This window comes from Lagenorhynchus albirostris, chromosome X (assembly GCF_949774975.1).
Source record: "Lagenorhynchus albirostris chromosome X, mLagAlb1.1, whole genome shotgun sequence".
NCBI lineage: Eukaryota > Metazoa > Chordata > Mammalia > Artiodactyla > Delphinidae > Lagenorhynchus > Lagenorhynchus albirostris.
In genome coordinates this window covers 31,582,491-31,593,319 of record NC_083116.1, presented here as the reverse complement: position 1 = coordinate 31,593,319, position 10,829 = coordinate 31,582,491, and the positions used below count along the sequence as shown (strand labels likewise).

At 39.1% G+C, this 10,829-nt stretch overlaps 1 protein-coding gene across 1 annotated transcript; it reads left to right on the top strand.

Moving 5' to 3' along the window:
- The first annotated feature begins 4,227 nt into the window (after positions 1–4,227).
- On the top strand, positions 4,228–5,580 carry LOC132512969 (peptidyl-prolyl cis-trans isomerase D-like). The gene is given in 3 exon segments (XM_060137095.1): positions 4,228–4,560; positions 4,734–5,038; positions 5,079–5,580. Coding segments are annotated over 3 exon segments (1,113 nt in total). The 3' UTR covers positions 5,554–5,580.
- The last annotated feature ends 5,249 nt before the right edge of the window (positions 5,581–10,829 follow it).

Sequence of the window (10,829 nt, the reverse complement as noted above, 5' to 3'; positions counted from 1 at the left end):
ACTGCGCCACCAGGGAAGCCCGAAATAGACTCTTTTTTAACCTTCAGAGTTATAACTACCCCCCAAGAGGAACTTAAACTAATCATTATGAAATCAATTTATACTTTCATTGATGGAAAATATCTTAAATAGACATTATCTTAAATAGACATCCTGCTGAGGACCTAGAGATAAGCTCATCTGTAGAGCTGCACTGTTTTTTTATTATTATTTAAATTAGCTAATTTTGTGCAGCATTTACAGTATTATTACTCTTAAGAAAATTCAAAACTCCATTTTAAACCTACTAATGTAATAGCTACTCTTCAGGGTAGAATAATAAAAGTCACCTACACAACTTGGAGGCTACAATCATAATGTGTTGTAGCTCCAACTTATATAGAAGAATGTTCCCCAGACTACCAAGTGGTGAAAACTTTACAGAAAAAGCATTTATTTCAAAGAAAATGATTTTATTTCTGATACATTTACAATTGCTTTCCACTTGTCCGTATTCTCTGGTCTGCCTTAGAGGATGGTCACCAGGATGTAAGCAATCAAACTTTCACAGTGTAAGGTCTTCAGACACAGTTTCCATTAGTTTCTATTGCCCAACCTACTCAGCTGTAGAAGAGGGATGAAATAAATACTGATTGGCTACCTACTTTGTATACAACACTATGCTAGACACTTAAGACAATACAAAGATGGATAATGTGAATATTGACCTCAAGTAGCTCACATACATATTGGGGACATGAAGTGTATATTATCATGTTAAAATATGTGATACAGACAGGATGCCCACAAACTGGTCACCATGTTCAAAGACTGTATCCTAATATACTGCATTGTGAAATGTATTACAAGCCATTTGTTACCAATAATTTTTAAGTTGCTGAAGTTTCTAAATTATTTACTTAAAGCATAAGTTTGTTAATACTACTACCTCTATCACTTGCAATCATTTATATTTTTTGCAAGAAAAAGGAGCGTCAGTTGTGTAAGAATTTGGCCCAGTGACTCTTCAGCAAGTGTGCAGGTAGGCTTTCTTGACCCTCTGTCCAGCTCTTGCACAGATATGAGGAGTATACATGACATTAGGAAAAGAGAAATGGGGTGCAGAGCAGGGAAGCAAGGGTCCAGCTGGAATCTTGCTTATATCATTGTGAAAATATTTCTTTCTCCAGGAATTACGTTTCCATCTTTTAATTTTTCTCTCTTGGGTCTCTGTTGTAGCCATGCTTTCCAAGTAAATGACCCAAACACCTCCAATTACTTCCCAGTAGCCTCTAGACTGCTCTCAGTCATGATACAAACATAGCACAAAAAGTAAAAGATAGCACATAAATAGAAGGTGCAGAACCATACTTGAGCGCTGTATGCCTCTGCAAAGTTTGTGGTTTGTGTATCCAGTAAGTACTTCCACCCCAGGCATAGTTCTGTGTGTGTGTCTGTGTATGTGTAGAGGGTGTGGGGAGGAGGGAAGATCTACATCAGAATGATCTGCTTCCTTCCCTTCTATTTACAGAAATAGTTGGGAGTATGACTTCATGGATTCCAGAAAGAACAAACATACTTTACCTTTGCAGGGGAGTGTTTTCACAGAGAACGGTAAATGATCATTCTAAAAGTACTATTTGGGTCGGTTGAGAGAATCTCTCCTTATTTCATGAGAAACTGAGGCTCAGAGGAGTTAAAGCCTTGCCCAAAGCCATATGTCTTGTAGAATATGGCTGCTCGGTATCTTTCTTTCTTGTCCAAGTCAGTAGTGGAACAAATGGTCATTCTTCTGTAACTGTTGTTTTTCTCTTCCTCCTTGTCCTTTCTGTCTTCTCCCAACTTAACAGCCAGGCCTGGTGTAACGTCTAACAACAAAGTTCCTTTGTACTCACAGGTTTTTTGCTTATGGTATCAGTGAGGCACCTTGTCCTGCAGATAAAGAGTATCTTTTTGAAACAAAGAGTTTTTCCACCTTTCTCCTTGCCTATCCTTTTTTTTTTTTTTGCGGTACGGGGGCCTCTCACTGTTGTGGCCTCTCCTGTTGCAGAGCACAGGCTCCGGACGCACAGGCTCAGCGGCCATGGCTCACGGGCCCAGCCGCTCTGCAGCACGTGGGATCTTCCCAGACCGGGACACGAACCCGTGCCCCCTGCATCGGCAGGCAGACTCTCAACCACTGCGCCACCAGGGAAGCCCTTGCCTATCCTATTATATCAAGGAACAGTAGTAGACAGTTCACTTTCTCAAGGCCACCATACATTGCTAACTTCCCGACGACTGACGTTGGGATTTTCCTCACCTCAGTCTTGTCTTACAGTGCATGTCCTATAAAAGCAGAATTGTGGCAGGTGCTCACAGCTGAGCCAGCACTTGAATACATATGGCACCTTTCCCTAAACCTTGAGTGGCAGGCTCCCTGGGACTCCCTGGGTGGTGTTCCATTAACCATTAACCTTTATGCAATTTTCATTACTTCTCCCTGATCAGCTCACAAATGTGGTCAAGAAAGGCTTGCTTTGTTTGTAAGAGGGAAGTTGTTGTTTTCTTCTCATGTTTGGAGCATCTGTGTATGTCTGATATGCTGAAGCCACCTGCCTCCCCTTCAGTTTTATCTTGTGGAAATATGATTATTTAATATTTTACACAGATTCAAAGTCTTTATCCAAATATCATCTCTGACATCTATCTTATTCCATCCATTCTATTGTAGCACATTACATATGTATACCTAGTGGAATTTCAATTCCACTAGGACCTGGATTCCTCCAGATGGATATAGCAATTTTGAAGTGCACAGGGGAGAGTGTCTATCACTGGAAAGTATCAGGGTGGGAGTGGGGAGAAACTAAGGGGATGATGAATCAGTAGAAAGCCTAGTGGATAGAGTGCCTCTGTCAGCCTTCCATCTATGCTCTTGAGTCTACAAATTCTGTCCTTCTTAGGAAATTGATCTGCACGCTTTTGCTCCTAATTGTTAATGGACTACATAGCAAGCATGGTATAAGTATCTCCCTTTCTCTATTTGTACTAAGAAGTCCTTTCTGTCTTAAATACCTGTAGAAATCTTGGTGGCGGAGGGGCCTGTAAGATAAGGCTGTCTTTAACCCCCTTACTAAGACTCAGGCTGTTTGGTTTTAATCCTAGGATTCTGGGACTGCTTCTCTTCACGTTGGAATAGAGCAGTCCCGATATAGCCTGAGCAAATGGCATGGACAGGTGAATATGTGCTCAGGTGATCTTCAGCCAGAATAACAACTCCGCCAAGAATTAGTCAGAGTCCTATTGCTTATGGATAAAGAAGGATCAAAATGGAATCATCCAGAAGCTCTGAATAGCCTCGCAACAGGATGACTCAATAAGAGCATATTGGGTTTTGGAGCCAACATTTTGGAAGTTGGGCATTAAAACTGAGTGAAGGTTTGGCATTTGTGAGCTGAGGCAGTCACTTACTGCAGTGCATTGTGCTGATTGCAGGGAAAAGTTGATGGTGACAGCATGCTACCTTTCCCTTCTAATTGGCAGACAAAAGCATCAAAGAATAAATAAATATCACTGAGCCAGCTTGGAACTTACTGAACAGGAATTGCCCAAAAGAATGGAGGAGAAAACAGGCAAGGTTTCACCCAATTCATTCTCTGCTATGTTACTGTAAGTCCAAGTGGACAGTATTAGTGTAGCGGGTATGGAAATGGATTGTTCATGTTGACATGTGGTACTGTGAGATACCATGAGAATTCTCCAACTTAGAATCAAGCCAGCATTCATTAAAGACAACTGGAGAATCTTTTTCAGCAGGCCGAAAAAAACAATCTGTGCTCCTGCCAAAGAGTTGTTAAATACACCTGCCCTGCTGGTGAATGAAGCAAATCTCGATGGACTGCCAGGCTTCTGACTAATTTATCACATGATAGAGCTGATAGAGGAGGAATCATAGCTGAATGGGAATACAGAGATGTTGGGCTGTGTCCACATTGACAGCTCAACTAACTAAAGCATTTGCTTTGCAAGTAGCAAGGTTAGTTGGTACTATCTTAATAGTCCAAATGTTTGCTTTAAAAATTGAAGTGGGCCGGCGACGGCGGAAGTCGGGAGGTGACGCCAGAAGTTGGGCCGCGGATTCTGAACCCCCGTCGGAAGCATCTCGCCAGCGCTGCCGTTCTTGGCAGACGGAGCGACTTGGGGGTTCGGGCTGCGCGGCGGCCATGGGGTGTTCCCAGGCGCTCGGGAACGCGTCTGCGGGCCACAATGTCACACCTGTCCCCCCAAGCTAAGCCCTCCAACCCCAGTAACCCCCGAGTCTTCTTCGACGTGGACATAGGAGGGGAGCAAGTTGGTCGAAATGCCTTGGAATTGTTTGCAGATATTGTACCCAAAACTGCAGAAAAATTTCGTATGTTGTGTACAGGAGAAGAAGGCATTGGACCCACCACTGGGAAACCTCTCCATTTCAAAGGATGCCCTTTCCATCGAATTATTAAGAAATTTATGATTCAGGGTGGAAACTTCTCAAATCAGAATGGGACAGGTGGAGAAAGTATTTATGGTGAAGAATTTGAAGATGAAAATTTCCATTATAAGAGCAACAAAACCATTGCTAATGTCCAGGATGTCAGGGGATTTGCCAACTAGCAGACCTGGTTAATGTCCAGGCTCCTAAAGGACATTAGTGGTGCCTGTGCCTTCTTATCTTCATTGTTCCAAGATGTCCCCATCGGGGTATGTTGCACCATTCAAGTTATAAGAATGGACATCATGATAAAGAGGGATTACTGAGCATGGCAAATGCAGGCAGCAACACAAACGGCTCTCAGTTCTTCATCACCACGGTTCCAACTCCTCACTTGGATGGGAAACACGTGGTGTTTGGCCAAGTGATTAAAGGAATGGGTGTGGCAAGGATTCTGGAAAATGTGGAGGTGAAAGGTGAGAAACCTGCCAAATTGTACGTTATTGCAGAATGCGGAGAACTGAAGGAAGGGGATGATTGGGGAATATTCCCAAAGGATGGATCTGGTGACAGTCATCCAGACTTCCCAGAGGATGCAGACATAGATTTAAAAGATGTAGATAAAAATAAATAAATAAATAAATAAATAAAAAGATGTAGATAAAATTTTACTAATAACGGAAGACTTAAAAGACATTGGAAATACTTTTTTCAAATCCCAGAACTGGGAGATGGCCATTAAAAAATACACAGAAGTTTTAAGGTATGTGGAAGGCTCGAAGGCTGCTACTGAGAACGCAAGTGGAGCAAAGCTGCAGCCTGTCACTTTGAGCTGCGGGCTGAATATCGGCGCTTGGAAACTGAAGATGTCTGATTGGCAGGGAGCAGTCGACAGTTGTTTGGAGGCCCTTGAAGTAGATCCAGCAAATACCAAAGCACTGTACCGTAGAGCCCAAGGATGGCAAGGACTAAAAGAATACGATTGAGCATTGGCTGATCTTAAGAAAGCTCAGGAGATTGCACCAGAGGATAAAGCTATCCAGGCAGAATTGCTGAGAGTCAAGCAAAAGATAAAGGCACAGAAAGATAAAGAGAAGGCAGCTTATGCAAAAATGTTTGCTTAATAAGGAATTCAGTTTTGCTTAAGTATGCATTGATTGTATAAAGCGAATAAGACAATTTAAGAATTTTGTCTATTATGTATGATCCCTAATGTGATCCCTCTGAGACTTCAGTTCCCATTGTTTACAGTCTAGGAATACGTAGGGATTCACTCTTAATAGACCAGTGTCACAAAATATGGTGAAATTGATTTCATTTTAAATGGCTTTCTGCATTACTCACAAAGCATAATGGTGTCCAGCGTATTTTAAACTCCTAGACACATCTTGTTTGAATAAACAGATGAAAACTTAAAAAAAATAAAAATTGAAGTGCACTTCACTGAATCATGTTTAAGAAATGCGATAACTAATCCATTTATTGTAATTAAAACAGACCATTTTTTTTCCAGAGGAGCTATTAAAATAGATATTTTCAGAACATTTCTGCTTCACTTTCACTAGGAAAATATTCCTGTTGAGGCAAACAGAATTTTGCCCATTTCAAATATGAATAAAAGTGGAATTGCAGTTGGATTATGGCAAAGGGGAGTTTAACTCTTTGTTTTAAATACATCTTTTACTTTTTAATTTCTACAATGACAATGTGCTATATTTGAAACTTATCTAAATATATGCGTGTGGATATAGTTATAGATGCAGTGAAAGTGGCGCTGAGTCAATGAGTGTAGAGGTTAGCAGCATAGGATTTTAAATATGACAGATCTTGGTTCATATTTCACCTGTACTATTTCTTAATTATATGGCCTTGGGCAGGTTACATAACCTCATTTGTAAAATGAAGGTAATACTACCTACCTTGAAGAATTGCTGAGAGATTGTGATAATGTATGTAAAATGCTTTGCATACAGCCTAGCACAGAAAGGTGTCCAATTAATGGTTAGCTATTATTTGGATTAGTTTTACTTGTATAGTGCTTTATACTTTTTAAAGTTCTTTCAAGCTTTATTTTATTCAAATGTCTTAATAATCCTGAAAAAAAAGTCAAAACCAAAGGGAGAGGTTTCAAGGATTTTGGCACTTTTTCCTACTGGAATGGTCACTGATGTAGATATGCACCCCCATTCAGGATGCGTGTCATTTCTATTTCCAGTTTTGTTTAATGAGATCTTGGCTTTTACAGTCAGTACTTATCAAGTTGCAATGTATCATTTTGAAAATGGTGACCACTGAACTCACACGTCATTATCCAGAATACTGGGATATATCCGTGAAGTATTTTTAATGTTTCTGAAGAAAAAAAATCATTTAAAGTCAAGAAGTTTTATACATCTACGAAGAGAAGGCACAAATGTAGCCTCAACGGTAAACACTTAGGTTCATTCTAAGGAGGCAGGTATAAGTGTCCTTTTAAATGGCATCTACAGAAAGCTATAGTTGACCCAGATCTAATAGGGCATGCAAAAAAAAAAAAAAAAAAAAAAAAAAAGCTCTGCTAACATTAAATAAAACAAACTCTAGAAAAGGCAGCAGCTATCTTTCTATTCTTGCCTTTTCTGGACTTAGATTTTATATATTTATCCTTTTTCATTTTTTACCTTTAAGAAAACTTCTTTCTAGCATACCCTTAGAGATTTCCCTTGTGCAAAAGGACTTGGATTAGACTGATATAGTTCCCTAAGCATTACCTGGAGGACTTGCTAAAATACAGATCGCTGAGCACCAGTCCCAGAATTTCTGATTCATTTGGGAACTACTAACAAGTTCCCGATGCTGCAGATGTTGTTGGTTCAGGAACTATACTTGGAGAACACCTGAATTCAAATAAGTAAAGGTCATAGAGATTTTGTATTTTTAGCTAATTAGAGGACAGAACCTAATGTTTATTTACCTACAGTATGGAGACTGAGTTTCTACCTACTGCATAATGACTTGGCAAACGGAACTTTATCAGTTCGGTGAATAATATCTACTATGTGTCAGGCACTATGCTAGGTGTTAGAGATCTAGCATAAACAAATTAGACAAGTCTAATGGACCTCATAGAGTTTTCATTCTAGTAAGGGGTGAAAGACAACAAAAAATATTGAAATGTACCAGATAATGATAGATTCTATGAAGAAAAATAAAATCAAGTAAGGGGATAAAAAGTGACAGAGATAGGGTACTATTTTATAAAAGGTGGTCTGGGGAACCTCTTTGAGGAAAGGACATTGAGTAAAGACCTGAACGAAGTAATGGGGTAAGCCATGAGAATGCCTTGGGGTAAAGCTTTCCAGGTAGACAAAGGGACAGGCCCCGAGGTTTATCTAGAGTGTTTAAGAAACAGCATAAATGTCACTGTGGCTAGAGAAGGCTGAACAGTGAATGAAGAAATGAATGATAGGAAATGAGGTCAGTGGGTTAACAGGAACCTGGTCACATAGAGCCTTGCAGGCCATCATAAGGACTTTGGATTTTATTGTGAACAAGATGGGACTTGAGCAATACAAAAAAAAAATTAGACAACATTTGGAAGATGGCTTGAATTTGTCATTTTAATTTAGATGATTTGATGTTGTGTACAGATTGTCATTTATGGCATTAAATTCTGAACATTTCAACATCACAAATTTCCCATTGTTATTCTTTTCCCCCAGGACAACTCTAGACAAGTCGGAAGTTTAACTTTTAGTTAATCCAAAAATTTGTTGAGAGTGAATGAAACAGATACCATTTTCCCCCAGAATGGTTGCTGTCATGTTTCTGGTATTTCTTTAATTTGCTTACTGTCTCTTCTGACACTTGTTTATTTTTTCCCACTGTATAGCACACACTAAAGAGCTTACAGACCTTAACTGGAATTTTTTCTCCTAGCCTATGCCAACTGCTATCTTGTCTTTTCTCCAAGGGATCTGGAAACTTGTACAATAAGAGAATGCACATTAGCTCTTTTCAAATACAGGAAATAGAGAATTCTGATAAGCTTAGAGATGTCCTGATAGGACAAACCCCTCTGTGAGTGAACAAATAATTAAAATGCGAATACTTCCACTTTAAAGTTTTACTCTTCTGATGCCCATTGGTAATGTAACATTTTTGGAGTTTAAAAATCAACTGGTGGAATCACAAAAAGACAAATGTTGTATGGTTCCACTTATATGAGGTATCTAAAGTAGTCAAATTCATAGAAACAGAAAAGAGAATGGTGGTGGCCAGGGGCTGAGGGAGGGGGGAATGGGGAGTTGTTTTTTAATGGGCATAAAATTTCAGTTTCGCAAGATAAAAATTTCTGGACATTGGTTGCATGACAACGTGAATATACCTAACACTACTGAGCTGTGCACTTAAAAATGGTTAAGATGGTAAATTTTATATTACATATTTTACCACATTTAAAAATAATAAAATAACCTGGTTGAATCTGATAACACCAGTGGTGAAAATCAACTAGTAATACAATCCTTTGCAGAATGATAAATCAAAATCAGAGTATAGATCAGACTATATCCCCTATATGGACTTCCATTTAGATCAATTAAGTAGACAGTTACTATCTATTATGTATATGGCAGAAGGCTAGTTGCCATAGATACAGACAGGAGTAAGATGATGACTTATGCCCACTAATAACTTAGAGCTTAGTTGAGAGAGACAGACTCATGAGCAACAACAAAAAAAATGGAATGTTATTAATGTTATACTAGACGCCTAATCGGAGAACTTTGGAAACCTGGTAAGTTAAGGAAGGTGTAAAGAAAGGTGACTCCTAAATTTGGTTTTGAAGGGTGAGTTTTCATGTTGGACTAGGGAATGAAGATTTGTGGAAATAGCAAGAGAACTAAAATTAGAAGTGGAGCTTCTGAATTCTGACTGAATTGCTGCAATCTTGTGATAAAACTTTAATGGATGAGGAGTTGCTTCTTATGGATGAGCAAAGAAAGTGGTTCTGGAGATGGAGTCTACTCCTGGTGAAGATGCTGTGAAGGCGGTTGACATGACAGGCAAAGGATTTAGAATATTACATAACTTAGTTGATAAAGCAGCAGCAGGGTTTGAGAGGATTGACTCCAATTTTGAAAGAAGTCCTACTGTGGGTAAAATGCTATCAAACAGCACCATGTGCTACATATAAAACGTTCATGAAAGGAAGAGTCAGTTGATATGGCAAACTTCATTGTTGTCTTATTTTAAGAAACTGCCACGGCCATCCCAGCCTTCAGCAACCACCATCCTGATCAGTCAGCAGCCGTCAACAGAGAGGCAAGACCTGCCACCGGCAAAAAGATTGTGACTTGCTGAAGGCTCAGATGATGGTTGACATTTTTTTAGCAATAAAGTATTTTAAAATTAAAATTGTTTAAAGTTAAACAACATTTTTTTTTTTAGACATAATGCTGTTGCACACTTAATAGATTACAGTGCAGTTTGTGACTTGCTTTATTGGATTTTTGCTTTATTGTGGTGGTCTGGAACTGAACCCTCAGTATCTCCCAGGTTTGCCTGTACTCAGGTTAGGTAGGTTTCAGTGGGGGAGGTAATAGAGCATTGTAGCTCTGAGGTGAGACACATCAGGTTTAAGTTCTGGCTCTACCGTACACTATCCATGTAACTTATTCAGGTAAGTTATTTAACTTCCATCTATTTCCGTTCTTTCAACTATAAATTGGAGGTGATCATAGTGTTCAACTCATCGTATTGTTGAAGGCTAATATGAGATAATTAATGTAAAGAACAAAAAGATGTTTGCATTTGTTCATATTACCAATGCATGTGTAGGCTTTGTCTTGATCACTAGGATCCCTGGGCTTTTCACTGATTCTTGTTTTTGTGTTTGGCCTAAACAGACCCATTTCTCTATACAATGCAAAACAATTACAATCTGTTTTATCCTTATTTTATGAATTCACTCATTAAATGAATACGAGCAAAAAAAAAGTAAAAAGGGAAGATTTTTTTTTTTATTAAGTTAAGTCTGAACTTGGATCAACCCATGAACTTCCATGATGGCTGTTAGAATTTTTAACAGTATATAACTGTGACATTTTGGATGCTAGGGCTATGCCTAGGTTCCTTTTAGGATCAGGCAGTTGTTTCACTCAATTTCTGGTTGAGGACTGAAATGCCTTTTGAGTGGTGGGGTAGGCAAGAGGTGAAGGAACTCTCCTCACAAAGGGCACTAAGGGCACTAATTCATCCATGTCCAAGGGGCCTAGTGGATATTTGTTGAACTGTACTTATGACTAAAAAGCAATGAGACATACATCCAAATGATTGCTATCTCGTTGGAAAACTTATACCTAATTCAGTGTCTGTGGCATCCTCCCAATTATTTTTAGAACTTGTCCTTCCGTATTGT